Source organism: Hemitrygon akajei, chromosome 6 (genome assembly GCF_048418815.1).
Source record: "Hemitrygon akajei chromosome 6, sHemAka1.3, whole genome shotgun sequence".
Classification (NCBI taxonomy): domain Eukaryota; kingdom Metazoa; phylum Chordata; class Chondrichthyes; order Myliobatiformes; family Dasyatidae; genus Hemitrygon; species Hemitrygon akajei.
In genome coordinates this window covers 91,804,973-91,826,940 of record NC_133129.1, presented here as the reverse complement: position 1 = coordinate 91,826,940, position 21,968 = coordinate 91,804,973, and the positions used below count along the sequence as shown (strand labels likewise).

Below are 21,968 nucleotides of genomic sequence, written 5' to 3'. Positions count from 1 at the left end.
TGCCTCAGAAGTATTCAAAGTCTCTGCCTCCAATGTCTTTTGAGGAAATAACGGAACATGTGGCGTCACTCACAGACAGCTCCCATCGCATCATTAGGTCGTGTTGGTCGTTAACATAAATGATGCATCTCACTGTCTGTTTCGACGTGCATGTGATCAATAAATGAATCTGAATCTGATTGGTCATTGTAATTGTGATTAAATTGAGGTGGCGCAGCCCAAAGGGCCAGAAAAGCTGATTCCACGCTATGCAGAAAGATAGATTAGAGATCGATCTGTTGCTGCCCTGAGATTAATTTACTTGCAGGCATTCACAGTAGAACAAAGCAATACAATAGTATCAATGAAAAACTATGCATAAAGATTGACAATGTGCAAAAGAAGACAAACAATTCAATATATTAAATAAAACTAAGAGCACATGTTGCAGCATCCTTGAAAGTGAGTCCATAGGTCAGCTTAGTGTTGAGGTGAGTGAAGTTATCCGTGCCTGTTCAGGAGCCTGGTGGTCATTCTAATGAAAATCAGATTAAGTTTGTTCCATAATGAAACATTTTGGGGGTCTAGTATGTTAATCCAGAGTGGGACTTGAAACCCCCCCCCCCCCCCCACCCACCCTCTTGGTAACATTGCGATATTTCCTCTAGGCTTTACGGGGCTTTAAGCTGACCATCTCAGTCGATCCCAAGTACCACCCAAAGATCATTGGAAGGAAAGGAGCTGTCATTTCGCAGATTCGGAAAGACCATGATGTCAACATCCAGTTTCCCGACAAAGGCGATGAAAGTCAGGTAACCCTGGACTGGTGGAGGTAACCCTGGACTGGTGGTAACACTTCTCCATCGGTACAGAGGCTTGATTGAATGAGTTTTTGCATACAGATACATCTTACCTTTGAGGAGGGTGTGTTGGTTATCCTCAGAGCAAAAGGGGATAAAAGTGCACAAAATTATGAAAGATCTGTTACCTTCTACCTCGCTTCTCTTATTTATGTCTCTCTCTGTCTATAATCTACCCGTCGTCCATCCCATTCCCCTCCCTGGCATAACCTGACTGTCATCTTTCACCCCTCTTTAGTCCATAATCCCCGTCTCACCACTCCTCTTTCCCCCCCTATACTGCCCATCTCTCCTCTCCTCTCTCAGCCCTGGTGTAGGGTTTCGGCCCACAATGTTAACTATTCCTTCTCCACTCCTCCTTCCCCCCCCACCCCAACCCCCAGTGAGTTCCTCTAGCAGATTGTTTATTGTGTATTGAGCCAGATTATTGGGCTTCTACTGTACTGCGAAGTTCAAAGTAGAATTTCAAATGTAAATTTTATTACCAAAGTACATATACGTCACCCCATACAGCCCTGAGATTCATTGTCCTGTGGGCTTGGTAACTATAACAGGATCAATGAAAGATCAACCAGAGTGCAGAAGACAATAAACTGTAAATGCAAATATAAATAAATAGCAATACATAACAAGAATATGATGTTGTGAGATAAAAGAGTCCTTGAAAGTGAAATCATTGGTTGTGGGAACATCTCAATGGATGGGCAGTGTAGTGCTCCTCCAACCTGAGTGTGGCCTCATCGTAGTAGTTGAGGAGGCCATGAACTGGCGGTAGTCTCCAACATAATGGCATGAACATTGATTTCTTGAACTTCTAGTAATTGCCCCCATTCACCATTCCAGTTTCCCCTTCTCAGCTCTTCTCCTTACCTGCCCAACACCTCCATGTGGTGCTCCTCACCCTTCCCTTTCTTCCATGGTCTTTTGCCCTCTCCTATCAGATTCCCCCTTCTCCAACCCTTTATCCCTTTCATCAATCAACTTCCCAGCTCTTTACTTCACCCCTCCCTCTCTCCCAGTTCCACCTATCACCTGCCACCTTGTACTTCTTCCTCCCGTCGCCCCCATCTTCTGACTTCTCTCTTCCTTTCCAGTCCTGATGAAGGGTCTCGGCCTGAAGTGTCAACTAGATCCTTAGATGCTGCCTGACCAGCATTTTGTGTGCGTTGCATAGTCTCTGCCATTTTGATTGCACCAATATGTTAGACCCAAGAGAGATACTCAGAGCTGAGAAATGAGGATTATATACAGATGATATTTTTGGTGTTGAGCTACTTTATAAGGTACTCTTAAAAGAGAAAGTCATAAGAGGCCACTGTGTTAGCAAACAAAATTTGATACCTAGCAGCACAGGGACATCACTCAGAAATCTGAGGCAGACGAGAAGAAATGTTTCAGGGACACTCCTCGGACCATGAGGGAGGTTTGAAGAGGGAGAGAAGTGACAAGGGGTCAGTCAGGGGTCCCCGAACAAGGCCTGAACAGCAGCCTTGTGTGAGTGAAACAAGGGAGCAGAGGGTCAAAGATAAGAACAAACATTTTTAAAGATAGCCTGTTAGTGGCCAGGCAGATGGACCACCGTAAATCAGAAATGTAGGCAAAGCTCGTACACAAACGTAGACATTCCTCGCAAAGGGATCAGAAGTGGAGAGAGTGAGCAATTTCAAGTTCCTGCATGTCAGTATCTCTGAGGATCTAACCTGGACCCAGCATATCAATGTAACTATAAAGAAGGCAAGACAAAGGCTATATTTATTAGGAGTTTGAGCAGATTTGGTTTGTCACCTAAAAAACTCAAAAACTTCTACAGATGTACCATGGAGAACATTCTGACAGGCTGCATCACCCTCTGCTGGGGGGTGGGGTGGCGGTGGGTGGGACTACTGCACAGAATCGTAAGATGCTACAGAAAGCTGTAAAATTAGTCAGCTCCATCATGGGCACTAGCCTCTGTAGTCTCCAAGACATTGTCAAGGAGCGGTGCCTCAGCAAGGCAATGTCATTAGGGACCCCGTCACCCAGGACATGCCCTCTTCTATTTTTTACCATCAGGAAGGAGGTACAGGAGCCTGAAGGCACACACTCAGCGATTCATGAACAGCTTCTACCCCTCTGCCATCCGATTCCTAAATGGACATTGAACCCATGAGCACAACCTCACTATTTTTTCTGTTTTTGCACTATTTTTAGTTTAACTATTTAATATACATATATATCTACTTACTGCGGTTAATTAGTTTATATCTCTATCTAGCATTGTATTGCTGCAAAGTTGACAAATGTCACCACATATGCCAGTGATATTAAACCTAATTCTGATTCTGTACATTCAGTGGGTCGGTATGTACAGGGGCAGACCTCCCATCCGACCTAGTCCAGAGGGTGCCTCTACAACCTCTGGTCGCACAGGTTCACCTTCCTCCAGGAGAGCGCAGAGCCAGAGCAGCAACCCCTCCCTTGACCTCGGCAGGACAAAAGAGCTGGTTGTTGAGCTAAGGAAGTGGTGGAGGTGGGAAGTAGTGAGGGAGGGCACAGCCCTGTTCTCCTCAGTGGAGTTGCTGTAGAGTTGTTAGACAGCGACAAGTTCCTTGGCATCACGTCACCAGCAGCCTTTCCTGATGTGGTGATCAAGAAAGCACATTAGAATATTCGCTTTCTTAGGCATCTGAGAAGGTTTGGCACGTTCACAAGGATTCTGTCGAACATCTACAGTCTAGAAGTATTCTGAAGGTCTGCACCTCCACCTGGTATGGGAACTCTCTGCTCTTGACTGAACCTAAAGAGAGTGGCAAACATTGCCCAATTCATCCCAGATTTATCATTTCCTTCCACCCAGTACAGCTTCACCATGTGCTACTTCAGGGAGGCAAACAATATCATCAGGGATGCCTCCCACCCTGACCGTTCCCTTGCAACACACAGAAAGTGCTGGAGGAGCTCAGAAGGTCAGGCAGCATCTGAGGAAAAGAGTAAACGGGGCCTTTGGGCTGAGACTGCGAGGGAAGGGGGTGAGATGCCTGTGGGGGTGGGGAAGGAAACTGGCTGAAAGGTGATAGATGAAGCCAGGTGGATGGGAAAGGTCAAGGGCTGGAGGAGGAAGAATCTGATAGGAGATGAGTGTGTACCATAGGAAAAAGGGAAGGAAGAGAGGCCCAAGAGGAAGTGATAGGCAGGTGAGGTCAGAGTGGGGAATAGAGGAAGGGGGGGGGGGGGTTTATTCACCGGAAGAAGAAATCAATATTCATATCATCAGATTGGAGGTTACCCAGACGGAATATAAGGTGTTGCTCCTCCACCCTAATTCTGGCACAAGAGGAGGCTGTGGATCGGCATGTCGGGATGGGGAATGGGAATCGGAATTAAAATGGCCATTCAGGTTTTTCTTTCCTACTTTCTGGAGACGATATGGGAGCTTGAAAGCCCAGATGTCCCAAACTCAAGGACAACTTCTCGACTGCCATCAGACTCCTGAACTAGTTACCCCTTTCACGTCTCCTTCCCAGGGATGCTGCCGTGTTCTTGTTCTTTGAACCCTATCTTTCACACTTATGCTGTTGTTGTTATTTACCATTTTCTTTTGCACTACCTCAGGCTCCACTACAAGCTCTGCTATTTAGCACTTTTTTTGTATTTATTGTTGTAGTTTTATTGTTTTCTGTTTGTTATATTCATTATTGTTACATACATGGTTTACTCCCTGAGCTTCACAAGAAATTTCACTGACAACCATCACCATCGTCATCGCGTGCTGTGTCGTATGACATGGCCGATCATGGTCTTCCATCCCTCTTTAATCTGAGAAATTCTGATAAACTCTTCAAAACCTTTGTCCAAACCTCGTTGTAACTCATGAATGCCATGCCCTGTCGACCCCGACTTCTTCTTCTATCATTTTTGCAAGATGTTTGAGCTTCTCTTTCCACAGTACATGTCCTAGAAATTCCAGCTGTCGTTTCCTGAATCTGAATCAGATTTAATGTCACCGGCATATGTCGTGAAATTTGTTCTCCTTGCAGCAGCAGTACAATGCAATACATAATAATAGAGGGAAAAGCGTGAATTAGAGTGGGTATGTATGCTATATATTAAATCGTTAAATTAAATAAATAGTGCAGAAATAGAAGTTAAAAAGTAGTGAGGTAGTGTTTATGGGTTCAATGTCCATTCAGAAATCAGATGGCCGAGGGGAAGAAGCTGTTCCTGAATCACTGAGTGTGTGTGTCTTCAGGCTTCTGTACCTCCTTCCTGAAGGTAGCAATGAGAATAGGGCATGACCTGGGTGATGGGGGTCCTTAATGTTGGAAGCCACCTTTCTGAGGCATTGCTCCTTAAAGATGTCCTGGATACTACAGAGGGTAGTGCCCATGATGGGGCTGACTGAGTTTACAACTCTCTGCAGCTTATTTTGGATCCTGTGAAGTAGGTCCCTCTTCCCCACCCCCCATACAAGCAATCGATGGAATATGACAATAAACTAATCTAATCTGTTTATGCCATCCTGACCCCATCACCCAGGACATGCTCTCTTCTCGCTGCTACCATTGAAGAGGAGGTACAGGAGCCTAAAGGCACATACTCAACAGTTCAGGATCAGCTTCTTCCCCTCCACCATCAGGTTTCTGAACAGACAATGGACCCACAAACACTGCCTCACTATTTTTGACTCTTTTTGCACTACTTATTTAATTTTTCCCTAGATTTCTGTCATTTTTAGTATGATTTATATATTGCACAGTCCTGCTACCGCAAAACAACAGATTCCACATTTGTCAGTGATGTTAAGCCTAATTCTGACCCTGACTGGATTCCTGGACACATTGCCCATGTGTTCCCAACTGAGCTGACTCAAGTAAGTTTCCTCTCCCTGCAGGAGCTGATCACCATCACAGGCTACGAGAGAAACACCGAGTCTGCCCGGGACGCCATCATGAAGATTGTCGCCGACCTGGAGGAGATGGTCAGTGAGGACGTGAACCTCGACCACCGGGTGCACGCCCGCATCATCGGGGGCAGGGGCAAGGCCATCCGCAAAATCATGGAGGAGTTCAAGGTGAGATTCCCGGTTCACTGGGAGCGATGGCTGCCCCTTGCAAGCTGCTCTCTGTGACTCTGACCCTGAATTTTAGGTTTAAGTATTGAGTTTTAAACTCTGAGACTTAAACATTTTGGGTTTATGGAAAAGGAAATCTTTTCTTTAAAAGATGCAAAATACAAGGATCTACAGAGAAATATAAAGAACAAAAGATACAGAAGTCTGAAAGCATGTAACACCAGGCTCAAGGCCAGCTTCTATCCCTCTGTAATAAGAACCAGATGAAGGGAAGTGGTTAATTATAAAGACGAGATACTGGAAATCCAAAGCATCACCACACAAAATGCTGAAGGAACTTAGCAGGCCAGGCAGCATCTATGGAAAAGAGTAAACAGTTGACATTTCTGGCCGAGACCCTTGTTCAGGACAGAGAGAGAAGGGGATGAGTTGCCTGAATTAAAAGGTTAGTGGGAGGGGAAAGAGGCTAGCTGCAAGGTGATAGGTGAAACCAGGTGGGTGGGAAAGGTCAAGTCTGGAAAAGAAAGGATCTGATAGGAAAGGAGAGTGAACCATAGGAGAAAGGGAAGGAGGAGGGGACCCAGGGGAAAGTAATAGACAGCTGAGAAGTAAAAGGTTAGCGTGGAGAATAGAGGAAAGGGAGATTTTTGTTTACCAGAAAGAGAAATCAATATTCATGCTGTCAATTTGGAGGGTCCCTAATACAATAAAATGGAGTCTTTCCCTCATTACAATCTTGCACCTTATTGTCTACCTGCACTGCCCTTTCCCTGTAGTTGTTACGCTTTATTCTGCATTGTTTACATGGGCAACAGCTTGCTCTTCATATCGTACTGCCCAGGCTTGTGTATCTAGACAGCCAGGATACAACATTCACGTCGACCCTGACCAACGGAGGCCTCATCTCATCTCATCTCATCTACCGAGGTACAGTCTTGTCTTGTATATTTTTCCTACAGATCGGATCATTACGCAGTACATTAAAGTAGAACAAGGTAAAACAGTAAAATGCAGAATAAAGTGTAACAGCTACAGAGAGAGTGCAGTGCAGGCAGACAATGCGGTGTAAGATCATAACGAGGTAAATTTTAAGGCCAAGAGTCCAATTTATCATGCAAGACGTCCATTCAAGAGTCTCAGAGTCAAAATCAAGTTTAATATCATTGGCTTATGACTTGGAATTGGTTGTTTTACAGCAATGGTCCAGTGCATACTATAGATTACAATAGGAAATATATATTAAAAATTAAATAGTGCAAAAAGAGAGGGGGAAACTTTGAGGTGGTGTTCATGGGTTCATCGTCAATTCAGAAATCTGATGGTGGAGGGGAAGACTGGTATCTGCTTTCAGGCTTCTGGACCTCCTGCCCGAGAGGAGAGGGTGAGAAGAGAATATCCGTATGGGTGGATTATGCTGCCTGCATTACTGAGGCAGGCAATCTGAACCAGAGATTGTTACTGAAAGTCATCATTAATATTAATCAGTAATCATTTTAAGCTATTTAAGTTTTTATTTTTGTTTAGTGAGTAGTAGTTTATTCAGCACAGCGTAGGCCCTTCCGGTCCTTCGAGCCGTGCCGGCCTGTCAAACCCAGTTAACCCCAACCTAATCATGGGACAATTTACAACAACCGGTTAACCTACCCAGTTTGTCTTTGGACTGTAGTAGGAAACCAGAGCGCCTGGGGAAAACCACACATTCCATGTGGAGGAGGGAGAGACTCCCTCCAGAGCAGTGCCAGGATTGAACTCGGGAGCTCACCGAGCTAGAATAGTGTTGCTACCGTGGCACCCAGTTCATTTAGCTGGTCTGCACGTTGACGAAAGTGGAATGCTTATCCAGTTTGTTAGTCTGCTCTTGTGTGCTCTCTGTGAAAATAAGAAGTCTGCGTAGGACACTCGGCCCTTCAAGCCTGCCCCACCATCTGTAGGACCGTGGCTGATCTGTGCTGCCGATCTTTCGAATGGAGCTGAGGGGGGAAGGTCAAGCCATGGTCTCGCTGAATTGTGGATGACACTCACTGGGCCGTGCAACCCACCCCTGCTTCCCACTCCTTAACACGCGACCCCCTGACCCAGCGCTTCATTGGCGATGCTCCCGCTGTTTCCTTGCAGGTGGACATCCGGTTCCCGCCGCCCGGCTCGGATGACCCAAACCGCGTCACGGTGACTGGGCTACCTGACAATGTCGATAACGCCATCGATCACCTCCTCAACCTGGAGGAAGAATATGTAAGTCCCCACTTGCTCGCTGAGATTTCCTGGTAAGACCAAGGACCTATGACCAGAACCCTGAGGTGGGGCATGAGGGTGTGCAAATGAGTTGTGAATGCGGGTATTGTAGTTACAGTCCCGTTTCCTGGCACGTGCACAGTTACATTAAAACCCAACTTGCAGCAGCACCACAGGCACAACATACACAAGAAAAACTGAAATTCAACATAAATTATACACAATTATGCAAGAAAGCCATCGGTGTAGTTTGAAGTGGTCATAGTCTTGCCATACTGAGGCGGTGATTAGGGTGTAGGTTGGTTCAAGAAGCAAATGGTTGACCATATGATGAACGTAGGAGCGGATTTAGGCCATTCGGCCCACTGAGTCTGTTCCACCATGGCTGAAATATTTTCCCTCTCAACCCCATTCTACTGCCTTACTCCCCACCCCCACCATAACCTTTGCTGCCCTAACTAATCAAGAGCTTGTTAACTTCTGCTTTAAATATACCCAATAACTTGGTCTCCACAGTGTCTGTGGAAATAAATTCCACACATTCACCGCCCTTTGGCTAAAGAGATTCCTCCCCATATCTGCTCTAAACGGAAGTCCTTCTATTTTGAGGTTGTGCCCTCTAGTCCTAGACTCTCCCACTCCACACCCACTCTATTCAGACCATTCATTATTCGTGAGGTTTCAATGAGGTCCTCCCCTCATTTTTCTAAACTCCATCAAATACACACCCAGAATCGTCAAATATTCCTCGCGCGTTAACCTTTTCATTCCCAGGATCATTCTCATAAACTTCCTTTGGACCCTGACCAGAGCCAGCATTGAAGGGAAAGAGGCTGTTCTTGAACCTGGTGACATGGGACTAAAGGCAAACATCTCATGCACATTTCTGTGTAACATTCACATCCTCAGCCTGAGAAGGACTGCACAAAACAAGCGTGCACACAAACATATGGAGGTTAGGTTAGATAACCACCCAGGAGCAAGGTCGTAAGGGGCATATTAGAGAGAAAAAATCAGGTTTGTTATCATTGATGTATCTTGTGGCAGCAGTACAGAGCAATACTTAAAATATTACTGTTAGAGAAGTATATAAAAATATTCTGCAAGAGAGCAAAATAATGAGGCAGTGTTGATGGACCAGTCAGAAATCTGATGACAGAGGACGAGAAGCTGTTCCTAAAACATTGAGTGTCTGTCCTCATGCCTCAGATAGAGTGGATGTGAAGAGGATGTTTCCTTTAGTGAAGGAATCTGGGACCAGAGGGTACAGCCTCAGAATAGAGAGACGTCCATTTAGAACGGAGAGAGTGGTGGATCTGTGAAATTTGTTGCCACAGGCAGCTTTAGAGGCTAGATCACTGGGTGCATTTAAGTTAGAGGTTAGTGGGTTCTTGATTAGAAAGTTTATGGGGAGAAGGCAGGAGACTGAAGTTGAGAGGGAAATGGGTCAGCCATGATGGATTGGCGGATTCTGCTCCCGTGGTCTCCGACCTCCTTCCTGGTGTTCGTACTGAGAAGAGGGCCATGAATGTGTGGTGGTTGATAATTCCAGAGAAGCTCTGGTGAAACTAATTATGAGCAGTGTTGAAGTGAGGAGAGTCAGTAAAGAGGAAGAGTAGAGAGGATAGTGAGAGGTAAAGAGAGGGTTGAAAGAGGATAGTGAGAGGTAAAGAGAGGGTTGAAATGGAATATAGTTACTGGCACCACTTGTTTGGCTGTGATATATCTTCCCCATCAGCCTATGTATTTCCACAACACTGAAGCCCTTTCCAAAGCAAGAGGGCACAGGTTTAAGATGAGAGGAGGGATTTTTAAAGGGGATTTGAAGGAGGAAGGTTTTTTTTAACACGAAGAGAGGTTGCTATCCGGAACATGCTGCCAGAGAGAGGTCAGCATGAGATACAATCTCTTTGCTTAGGAGGCATTTAGGCAGACACTTAACCAGGTGGGGTGTAGAAGGATGTCACCTCCCTTGTGTAAGAAGGCACAGCAGTGCCTCCACTTCCTGAGGAGGTTGAGGCAAGTGAGACTCCCTCCCCCCACCCACCCCCCAATCTAACTGAATTTTACAGGAGCGCTACTGAAAGTGACGAGCTGCATCTCCATCTGGTATGAGAGCAGCCAAGTGTTGGACCAGAAGTCCCTACAAAGGACTGTGAGAATGGCCTACCTATCATCCATTAAGGACATTTATCAGGAGCGCTGTGTTCTCAGGCCCTCAGTATTACGATGCATAAAGACAAGAATGGTCAGGATGGAAAACAGTTTCTTCCTTCAAGCCACTTAGCCTCTGAACTTCCTGCATGTGAAGTATCACCAGTTAATCTGTTCTGTACCCTACAACTCTTTACTTTTTTATTTATGCATAATTCATTTGTAGATTGAACTCTTACTTTCCTAAATTATTGCGTGTTAATGCTTTACTCCCTGATCCAGAGAAACATTGTCTCGTTTGACAGTATCCATGTATATAGTTAAATGACAATAAACTTGACTTGATATAGACCTAATGCAGCAAATGAGATCAATGTAAATGAGCAAAAGGGCTAGCATGAAAACAATGGGCTGAATCAGTTTTTCTGTGCACTGCGACTCCAGCTCTGTGAGACTCTGCCGCCGTTCATAGCAGTCCCATTTCCCTGTAACCCATTCGTGCTGCATTCCTATCAACTCCTCCCCCCCAGACTCTACCCTTCACCCACACCCTAGACATCTTACAGGGGGCAATTAACTCACTGACACCACACATCTTTAGGGAGTGGCAAGCTTATTTACAGGTAAAATATACACTCAGTGGCCGCTTTATTAGGTACACCTGCTCGTTAATGCAAATATCTAATCAGCCAATCATGTGGCAGCAACTCAATGTATAAAAGCATGCAGACATGGTCCAGCAGTTCTTGTTCAGACCAAATATCAGAATGGGGAAGAAATGTGATCTGACTGACATTGACTGTGGAATGATTGTTGGTGCCAGATGGGGTGGTTTGAGTATCTGAGAAACTGCTGATCTCCTGGGATTTTCACATCCAACAGTCTCCAGAGTTTACAGAGAATGGTGTGATAAACAAAAAAAGAACATCCAGTGAAGAGCGGTCCTGTGGGCGAAAACGCCTTGTTAATAAGAGAGGTCAGAGGGGAATGGCCAGACTGAATCAAGGTGGCAGTAACTCAAAGAACCACACTTTACGAGAGCAGTGTACAGAAGAGCATCTCTGAATGCTCAACACGTCAAACCTTGAAGTGAATGGCTACTGGGTTCCACACCTGTACCCAATAAAGTGGCCACTGTATATGTCACATAGGTTACATATATATTTTATATTAACATATATGTAACATGTATATGAACCACAGGGTGGTGAATCTGTGGATTTCATTCCCACTGACGGCTGTGGAGGCCAAGACATTGGGTATATTTAAAGTAGAGAGCGATAGGTTTTTGATGAGTATGGCCGTCAAAATTTACGGGGAAAAGGTAAGAGAATGGGGTTGTGAGGGATAATAAATCAGTGTGATCGAATGGCAAGTAGACACAATGGGCCAAATGGTCTAATTCTGCTGCTGTGTCATAATGTCTTATGGAACCAGAGCCCTTGAGGGAAACCCATATGGTCACTTGGGGGTGGGAGGGAATGGGGTGGACATGCAAACCCATAGGCGAACACAGACACGTGTGTGTATATACTCACTCACACACACACACACACACACTCGAACTTTTGTCTCTGGAGGCATGAGGCAGCAGCTATAAAAGGGGGCTTCAGGATATCTTGAAGTGGTAATGGTGTCTCTTGCTTTCTTTGGCGCGGCGGTGCAGATGATGGCGATCGTAGAGTCGGAGACGATGGCAGCCTACATGAAGCCGCCCTCGAAGGTGGAGGAGGAACCCCGAGGCTCGGCGAAAGGGTTTGTCGTCCGGGATGCCCCTTGGAATGCCCCCTGCAACAAGGTGAGCACTTGGGCCAGGAACTGGGAGGGCTGGGACTGTGTCCCAAAGTGCCCTGTTCCACAAAGGTAAGGCTGCCTTGGGGAGACAGGAGAGGTCACCGGGGCCAGTTAACCAGCTTAAGAGGTGAACTAATCAGTTGATTGATTACTTGGGGTGAACATAAAATCTGACAGGTGGACAGACGGTTGTTTCCCCTGGCTGGGGAGTGGATGGAGGTGGGACGAGCAAATCCAGAACAGAGGGGAGGATATTTATGGAGCCAGGCTGTTTCTGGAGAAAAGAGGGTATAGGTTTAAGGTGAGAGGAAGGAGTTTTAACAGGGACTGGAGGGCTATGTTTTGGACAGTGGTTGATAGAGAAGGTGATGGAAGCAGATACAATTGCCACATTTCTGAGGCCTGTAGACAGATAACTAAATTGGAAAGGCACAGAGGAAACCGTGAAGATGGGATTAGTGTAGGTGGACGAAAGGTTAGCATGGATGTGGTGGGTCGAAGGGCCTCCATGACCTGCACACCAAGGGTGGTGAAAATCTGGAGTCGTCTCCTCTCTGCTGCCTCTTGTGGGTGTTGGGGAGGTTGATCAGAGAGGCTGAGAGGTAATTGGAGGGATGGGACAATTGGTTGGGGGCAGTTGGAGAGGTTGGCTGAATTGGTTGGAGGGATTGGGAGATGTGAGGCAGTCGGGGAAGTTGGAAAATCGGTGAGATTTTCCCATCCTGCGCACGGACTGTTTGATCTGCTTCCGTCTGGTAGGCGCTTCAGATCCCTCCAGACTAAGACTAATAGGCACTGGAGAAGTTTTTTCCCTACTGCAGTCACTTTGCTGAACAGTTAACTGCCGGTTAACTGTCGGCTAACTATTACTTGGATTGCACTACCTGTATGTATAATCTATATTTTCATTTATATTTATCATTATTATTGTTATGAGCAGACAGACAACATCTGCCGGAAGTAAATTCCTTGTATGTGCATAGGTACTTGGCGATTAAAGTCTGATTCTGATTCTGATTCTGATGAAGCAGTGGGATACCGGGGTGACAGGTTGAGGAAAGTTTTGGGGGATGGGGTATCTGGTTGAGTGAGATGAGGGTGATTGGGGAAGATGCCGGTTGTGTATTGGAGATGGGACAGTGGTTGAGTGGGTGAATGTAAGGAGGTTGGTGAGGTGATAGGGTGATGGAGGTGGTTGGGGAGTGAAGGTTGGTAGGGAAATTAGGCTGACTTGAAAGCTGGGTATCAGGGAGCAGAGGTTGAATGTTGAGGAACTGGGGACGTTAGGGAGTGGGGTTTGGTTATGATGGTTGAGGAAGGGGAGGATGGCAAGTCTGCGTGATTGGGATATTGCTGAGGAGAGATGGAGTGGAAATGGCTTATTGAGAGAGCGGTGAAAAGATGTATCAAAATAGAGGTTAGCTTTAAGTATTAAGGGATATGAAGTCAATGTGGAGAGATGGGTTTGCAACAACACAGTTTCCCTGAATTACTTTATTATGACATACAAGAGGCCATTTGCCCCTCTGGGCTCAGGCCAGCTCTCAGAGCAATCCCATCGAACCCATCCCACTCGTCAGTTCCTCCCCACAGTCCATGAGATCATGAAGACCAACTCACTGTTCCTCCTTTGCACTGCTTATTGATTATTGTAACTTAAAAGTCTGACAGAACATTGTGGGCCAAAGGGCCTGGACTGTGCTGTATGTTTATAGTAATTCATTATGCCTCCACTGTCTACTGCTGCCACAAGACAACAAATATCACGAGTGTAGAGCTTGTACTTGCTGGAGTTTAGAAGAATGGGGGGGGTGAAATCGCATCAAAATCTACTGAATATTGAAAGGCTTTGATAGAGTGGACATGAAGAGGATCTTTCCTCTAATGGGGGTATCTAGGACCAAAGGACACAACCTCAAAATTGAAGGACATCCATTTAGAACAGAGATGAGGAGGAATTTCTTAAGCCAGAGGGTGGTGAATCTGTGGACCTCTTTGTCGCTGTGGAGGCAACTTATTGGGCATGTTTAAAGTGAGGGTTGATAGGTTCTTGATTAGTCAGGCAGTTGAAGGTTACGGAAAGAAGGCAGAGAATGGGTTTAGAGGGATAATAAATCAACCATGATGGAATGGCGGAAGACCGAGGGGCCGAATGGCCTGATTCTGCTCCTATGGTCTTATGGTCACTTAAGAGGTTCTGCCACATGGAGTGAAGGGGTTTGGTTCCAGAGCCTCCAAAGAGAGATCGGAACCGTAGAGAGAGTCAGAATCACGCAGCATGGAAACCGGCCCTTCGGCCCAACTAATCCATGCCGACCAAGATTCCCATCTAAGCAGTCCCAAATGCCAGCATTAGGCCATTATCCCTCTAAACACTTCCTACAGAATCATAGACCTCTTTAGCGTAAGGACAAGCCCATCTAGAACTATTAATCTACCTAATCCCATCAACCTGCACCCAGGCCACAGCCCTCCATACCCCTCCCATCCATGTACCTATACAGATTTCTCTTAAATTTTAAAACTGAACCCACATCCACCACTTCCACTGGCAGCTCGTTCCACACTCTCACCAGCCTCTGAGCAAAGAAGTTCCCCATCACATTTCCCTTAATCATTTCACTTTACACCCTTAACCCATGACCTCAATTCTAGTCTCATCCAGTCTGTCTATCCATGTACCCTGTCCAAGCACCAAATCGGGGAATGGGGTTGAGAGTGATAACAAATCAGCCACGATGGAACGGCAGAGCAGATTTGATGGGCCGAACAGCCTAATTCTGCTCCTATGTCTTATGTCAGTAACAATGAACCTGATTCTGAGCTATGAATTTACCTCCAGGCTGGGAGTAATTTAAATCAGTCCCTTGATCCGCTCATGCATCTTTGGGAAGTGGAAGGATGTTTGGGGGAAATGGCATGAACGTGTAAACTCCATCACGAATGGTGCCGGAAGTTGGGATCAAACCAGGGTCTTTGGAACTGTGAGGCAGCGATCCTACCTGGCAGGCAGAAGTGACCAGCCCAGATCTCGTGCGGAAAGCTGGCAGCCTCTGCTACTTCAGGCTAAAGTGGCCTCCTCCTGCGCCTACTTATTACTGAGAGTGATGGATAATCCTCTCCCTGTCCCCCACTGCAGCTGCTCTTTACAGTGTTACAAAGCATGACTTACGGACACGCGGTACATACGGAGACTGGTGGGATGGACAGGGACAGAGTTATCGGCTGCTGCAGGCATTTTCTGCCGGGTGGGAAAGGGCCTTGACCCGGGCCACTCCTGAGGCACAGCGGTCGGGAGCAGGGCAGAGCCAGGCGGTTCTGGGAGCACTGAGCGGACTCAGAGTCACTGGGCCAGTGAGGCTCTTCCCACGACTGCCCCTTCTCCTGTCCTTGCTGTTTTTGTGACCCTCTCCCACATACCAAGCTCGTTCATTTCTGAACAGATCGGGCTGCAGCCAGGAAGAGAGAATGTTTGGGGGTGGGTGGGGAGCTCTCTGATTATGCTGGTTTCTTTACTGAGGTAGTCAGAGTCTACGGAGGGAGGGCTGTTTATCAGAGGTTAAACTGGATTGATAGCCTATGGTATGAAGGAAGGGCAGGAGACACAAGCGGCCGTGAGCCCACAGGGGCGGGAGGGAGAATTAACACTGGCATGTTGTGAAATGTGTTACTTTGCTGCTGCAGTACATGGAACGTCTATAAATTACAACGAGGAGTATGAAACAGCACAAAAAGAAGAGTGGGTTCACCATTGGTTGCTGAGATTGTCTTGTCTGTTCTCTCCACAGGCTCCGGACGTGAGCAGTGCTGAAGAATTCCCAATGTTTGGAACAGTCGTCGCTCCACGCCAGGCCTCAGCCTGGGGTCCTAAGAAAGTCTAGATCCCAGTTGGTGACTTCAGGAAAAAAAAAGTTTCCTGTCCAGTTTGGAGATTTTTTTTTTGTTTTCGCCCTCCCCTCCCCTCACCCTGAAGCTTTGACATGACAGTTTTCTATAAAAATTGAAATGTCCAGAGTATTAGCTGCAGAACCACTGTCCTGTGTACAATCTGTTGAGAAGAAGGGAAGGGGACGCAGTCCGTTCCTGCGTGTGAGCGTTTGTTCCCCGGGGCCAGGAGAAGCCCCTCCCAGCCCACCAATACCTCCGCTTCTCATCTCCAGTGTTTTTGATAGATAAGAGGAGTGGGTCAAGAAGTGGGGAGAAGTCTGCTCGCCTGAAGACAAGGTCACCACTGCTGGTGAGCCAGTCAAGTCACCCTTCCCCTGTTAAGTCCCCGAGTATCGTGGCTCCACTGCCCGGGAGAAGCCACCTTCTCAGGCCGGTATCAATCTGGAATCATGCTGACCTTGGGCGTGGGAGCCTTTAACCCTTCCCCAACCCCTCCCCTCCTGCTTGCTGACACGGATCCAAGGGCACAATGAGGAGAGGTCCTGGCATCAGCAAATAAAGTGATTCCAGTCTCCCTTCTCTAAGGTTGTCTGACTGGTGGAGGGAGGGTATGTTGTAATGGGGAACAAGTGGGGACTGAAAAACAGAAGGAAGTCAAGGGGGGAAAGGGAGAGAGAAGCTGGTGGAGCCCTTGGTCTGGGGAGTGGTGCCAAGACGGACTCAAGGGAGACTAGCATCAGGATGGAGGCTGAGCCACCCTCAAGGCCTCTGATCCGCCCTGATCACCCTCCCTCCCTCCACTCAGCATCAGGATAAAATCATGTCAGCTCTTGAGGCCCGGTCAGAATGGGTCAGAGATAGGAATCTGCCCTTCTCCACCAGCTGCATCTTGACCCACCTAACAGGGGCTGAAGGGTTCAGCCTGAGGCCACTCCCACTGGAGCAAAGCAGTTGTTTCCTCTGCCTCCCACAGCCCCTCCTGTATCCTCCCCATCGGCAGCAGGTGGAATGGTCACTACAGGGAGCATCTTGGGACACAGGCCTGCCTGGATAGTGTCCTGTTTATTCCCCCTGTTCCATTTTAACCACATCTTGTTCAATTTGTCAACTTGAAGAAGGGTACTCAGGTTGTCTGAAATCCGCATAGCTTGGCTATTTTTGGCGATTTCCTATTTCAGCGTTAAAGGCACGTAGAGCCTAAATTTCATCTTAAACTGAAATGATCAAACACAGAGGGACATTTGGGAAAGCAGCATTGGGGTGTCGTACAGCAACAAGAACTGCTGGGGAAGTCTTTGATTCTCGATTCACTCGTGCTCTTTGTCAAACCCCCAACATATACAGTACGTTCCTCTGTGTATGTGTGTCTCGCCCTCAATGCATTCTCTCTGGCTGTGTTTCGCTGTGTGTATCTCTGTCCTCTCTCCTTTTCTCTCTCTTCCCCACCCTTCTCTCCCCCCGCTCTTCCCTCTCTCCCCCCCCACCTCTCCCTCTCACTGATTTCTCTGTAGCCATGTGTCTTTCTCTCAGTTTCCCTTTCTGTTGTGTGCAGTTTTCACTCTTTTTCTCTCTATCACTGTCTTTTTCTCTCCCTATTTTTCCCTCTTCAATTCCCCTCTCCCTCTTTCCCATATAGTTGTTAATCTCCCAAGAGCAGGGATAACTTAGACCAGCTCGAGGCATTTTTACAAGGAGTGGGATTTGGGGTTAACTGTTTCACAGCCGGATCCAGCCTCCTACAACACGTGCACACACCCTCACCCCCACCCGCTAGCTGGATGGTCCAGATCTTGGAGCCACTGTCCTGTTAACACTTAAAACACAAGACATATCATCCACCGGGTTTTTGCGCCCGCAGGCAGGAATCTGGAACCAGCTCAGCCAGCAAGCTGCGGAGGTCAGCTGGGTCCAGGGAATCTGATCAGATATTGAACCAAAGTGCTCTCGCTACAGTTTAAAAAGTCGAGAGACAGGGAGGTGACAGTGGTCAAGCCTAACCTATAAACAGAACTGGTTTAGGAGATGCTCTGAACCCAGGTTATACAAAGAGGCTGGGTCCTTGTTTATCACAGGTCTGATTTCCCTTTAACCAAAGCTGTGCCTGTCAGTGGCAGAGTTGGAACAGGTTCCTACTGCACTTTGCTACCAAAGGAATCCAAGTCTTCAGGTTTTCTATGCATGTAAAGGTGCTTACTATAGGCACCATTTCCTGGGTTTATTTGGCCAATTTTCTGCCCCCCCTCCCCCCGACTTTGTAAGGCTTCTGACTCAGTCCACTGGGGTTTACCCAAAGCTCCTGGGCCAATTGACCCTCACCTCCGCAGAGCTGTCTGGAGGGACTTGTGGTCGAGCGGGGTCTGTGGAGGTAGAGGGATGGTTGACAATTGGGAGGGAGAGGCAGGAGCTGGTAGGTGATGGGTGGAACCAGATGGTAGGGGGAATAAAAGGCAGTTGGGGGGGCTGATATTGAGATGGAGGGTGACAGATGAAACCAGATAGGGGAGGAGGGATGGTGGAGGGGTTAGAAAGGGTGAACCAAGGGAGGCTGGGTATGTAGGTGGGGCGGGCAGAACCATGTGGGGGGAGGGTGATGGGTCTGGGGAACATGGGAGGGGGGAACTGATGGAAGCGGTGAGCAAAGGGAGAGACAACCTGTGCAGACTGGTGAGATGGGGAAAGGAACAAGGGAAAGGGGGCGCATTAACCCACTCCCTCTCTGCTCGCCACCACATCCCCACCAGTCGACATAGGTACCCTCTCCCTTTGCTCCCTTTTCCCCTCCCCTGGTTCCGCAAACCCATCAACCTGTCCACCCAGCTCTACCTTCCTGTCGCCCACACCCCCACGCATTTCTTCTCCCTTGTTCGCCTTTTCCTATCCCCTCCTACCTTCATTCTGTCTGCCATCATCCCTCCCTTGTCTGGTCCTCTCTCTCCCCCCCCCCCCCCCCCCCCCATTCTCCCAGCTGGTGCCATCTGCCAGATTTTTTCCCCTTATCACCTACCAGTCTGGGTCTCAACTCTCCCCTCTCTCCCTCCAGCACCTGTCACCTCGCAGCCCCTGTCTCCCCCTTCCCTCTTTCCACTGACTCCCTTTTCTCTACACCCTGGTACAGGGCCCTGACTCAAGGCACCAGCCGTCCTCCGTGTTGATCTGCAGAGTTCCTTCCAGTTGTCTGTCCTCGGCTCCAGATTCTGGCATCCGCAGCCTCGCGTCCCCGGTTTCCATGGGTAGATGGTGTCATCGGGTTAATGCAGTACAATAACAGACACTTCGACCCAGCTTGCCCATGCTGGCCAGGGTGCCTTCCTGAGCCTGTCTCATTTGGCCCATATCAAGCTAAGCCAGAGGTCCACGAACCCCTTGGTGAATGGTATTGGTCCATAGCATAAAAAATTTTGGGAACCCCTGCTCTGAACCTTTCCTATCCATGTACCTATCCAAATGCCTTTTAAACATTGTAATTATACCCACCTCTACCACTCCATCTGGCAGTGCGTTCCATACACTGACCAACTTCTGTGTGTAAAAGTTGTCCTTTAAGTCTTCACCCTTTCACCTGACACCTATATCCTCTCGTTTTAGATTCCCCGACTCTCGGTGGTGGGGGAAGAAAAGCCTGCAACCATCTACCTTACATTTGCCACCCCCCACCCATTATACAAACCCCTGTATGGTCATCCCTCAGCCTCTGTCACACTCCGGGCAAATCTGTCTGAGGCCTGAGATCCCCAGAACAATGGCCTGAGGAAGTGTGGGTCAGTGTGTGGGCCAGAGCAGTCCAGTAAAGATGTATAGTCGAGGCTTCCCAGTGAGGAGGCCATTTGTCCCTTTGAAAGGTAGATTGTGGTTCGTCCCCAAGCTTCTTTTCCGTGGCCTTGAGAGCCTTGGGGAAATATTCCTACATTCTCCACTTTAAATTACTAACAGAGTTCGCCGCCATCCCCTTTTCAGAGCCTGCGAAACCCTCTCTGGCCCAAATTCTAACTCCATCCCTGTCTGCAGCACTTTATCCAAAGGCGTTAAAAGCACTGTTCACTGCAGAGAGAATAGTCCCCGTTGTCAAAGCAAAATTGTTGGATTACATCTCGTCCCCTTTAGTGAGTGACCAGTTCAATTAAACCCCTGCACCCTGCTCATTTTGTTAGAAGGAACTCCAAACAATGCCTCCTGCCGGCAACCAGATACCCTCAGGCACGTACTTGTGGAACGTTGTTAGAACCACGCTAATCCTCACCCACTGTGATCTCCAGACTCTCCACTGTCCCTCTGTACTCCTACACACGATACACCTCGCTGTCATCCCCACACCCACCTCACCATCATCCCTGCCCCTTTTCCAACCCTAATTCCCATTCTGCTGTAATCCCACTACAATTCCCCACCTACTGTCACACAGGAACGTTTACACTGATCCCCAGCAGAGGCCTCGTTCAGGAGTGTGGCTCCCTTCCTCGGCTCCCACGCTCTGGATCGGGGCCAAAGGTCTCAGGAATCTGTTACATTGTCAGCTTTCTAGTGATAGCTGTCTCGTGTACAAGTTAGTGTGTTTTCATATGCATAAAAACAAAGTTACTGCCTGCTGTGTGTGTGAGAGAGCACACAGAAAAACGTATTACACAAAAGAAAGGGGTTATTCTCCCCTCCCAGTAGGTTTGGAGAGACGGAACAAGGATACTGTTTTCTGTTCTTTGTCTCGTCCCTACTTGGTACAGCATGCGCCACCTCAGACCCCCCCCCCCCACCCCTCCCCACCTCACCTCCACCCCCCACAATGTGAAGCTCTTCATAAAGCAGCATTGACCAAGGAATATTTAACATTGACTGTGAAAGCATTTTGATGGTACAGGGTCTGCACCCTGCCACAACCATACCCCCACCCCTACAAAGGTAAACGTGTACAATTGTAATTCAGTGGGACTGTGGTCCAACTGCATTGTGCTTGTCCCTGCGGGGCTCCTGCCCGCATTGCCCCCACCCCTGGCAGGAGATGGGGGTAGCTGCAGGTTACACAGGGCTGAATCCCCAGCATTTCCCCACTCTCCCTTAATCCCCTCGACTTATTTTCTCCCTCCTGTCTTCTAACCCCCAGCCCTAACTCTCTCTTATTCAACCCCCTATTACCACACCCTCCCCCTCTGTCATCCTCATCCTGCCCTCCTCCTTCCACTCCCTCCCCTCTGTCTCATCTTGCTACCGTCCCCTCTATGCCCTTCTCATCCTTCCCTCCCTTCCCCTCTCCCTTTCCCTTCTTCCTCTTCCTCCATCTCTCATCCTTTCCTCCCTTCTCCTCATCATGCATCCATCCTCCTAATCCTGTCCTTCAAGCTTCTCTCCCTCCATTCCCTGTCATCCCTTCACCTCTCTCCCTCCCTTTCTTCTACCCTGCCCTCTCCCTCCATCCCTCATCCTGCCCTCCCTCCCCTTTATTTCTCTGAAAATATTTAATTCACTTCTTTGCACTTTTTTCATCAGCCTATTGCAACTGAACAAAAGTGAAACCCAAATAAAAAACTAGTTTTATTTTATTTTATAGATGATATTAAATTTAAGCTGGTTTTAAATTATTTTGGAAAAAAAGAGGAAAAAAACAATACTTTCTAGGTTTTAAGTTAACATACAAGCCAACCATCTCATGGCCTGAACTGGGAATTCTGCTGTGAGAGGTGGTTAAAAAGAAACAGCGCGAGGATGGAAATAAATTAAACACTATTGGCCTTAAATATGATTGAAGAATATGCAAATGTATAGGTCACAAGGTGACAATGGACTTTTATAATTCTAAATAAATTGGGATGAAACATTCTTGTGTGTCTGTGCATCGGAATCAGCTCAAGTTGTTCTTGCCTAGTGCTAGACAGTGAGTGTCGAAAGAATTGCACCCACCCCAGCTCCTGAACCAGAATCACCTCCCTGCTCTTCCCTCTCTGAGTTATGCACCACTATTAACCATTCATCAGTGGAACTAGGTTAGGAAATCCACTACGTAACTCGTAATTAATCAAAGCTCA

At 47.6% G+C, this 21,968-nt stretch overlaps 1 protein-coding gene across 2 annotated transcripts in view; it reads left to right on the top strand.

The window, feature by feature from the left end:
• LOC140729269 (vigilin-like) overlaps positions 1-21,762 on the top strand; it is a 211,851-nt gene extending 190,089 nt beyond the window's left edge. For both annotated transcript variants that reach the window (XM_073048850.1, XM_073048851.1), the window contains exons 24-28: positions 648-791; positions 5,710-5,889; positions 8,005-8,121; positions 11,942-12,073; positions 15,858-21,762. In XM_073048850.1, coding sequence (XP_072904951.1) covers positions 648-791; positions 5,710-5,889; positions 8,005-8,121; positions 11,942-12,073; positions 15,858-15,950 — 666 coding nt within the window. In that variant the 3' untranslated portion in view covers positions 15,951-21,762. The remainder of the gene's footprint in view (positions 1-647; positions 792-5,709; positions 5,890-8,004; positions 8,122-11,941; positions 12,074-15,857) is intronic.
• The last annotated feature ends 206 nt before the right edge of the window (positions 21,763-21,968 follow it).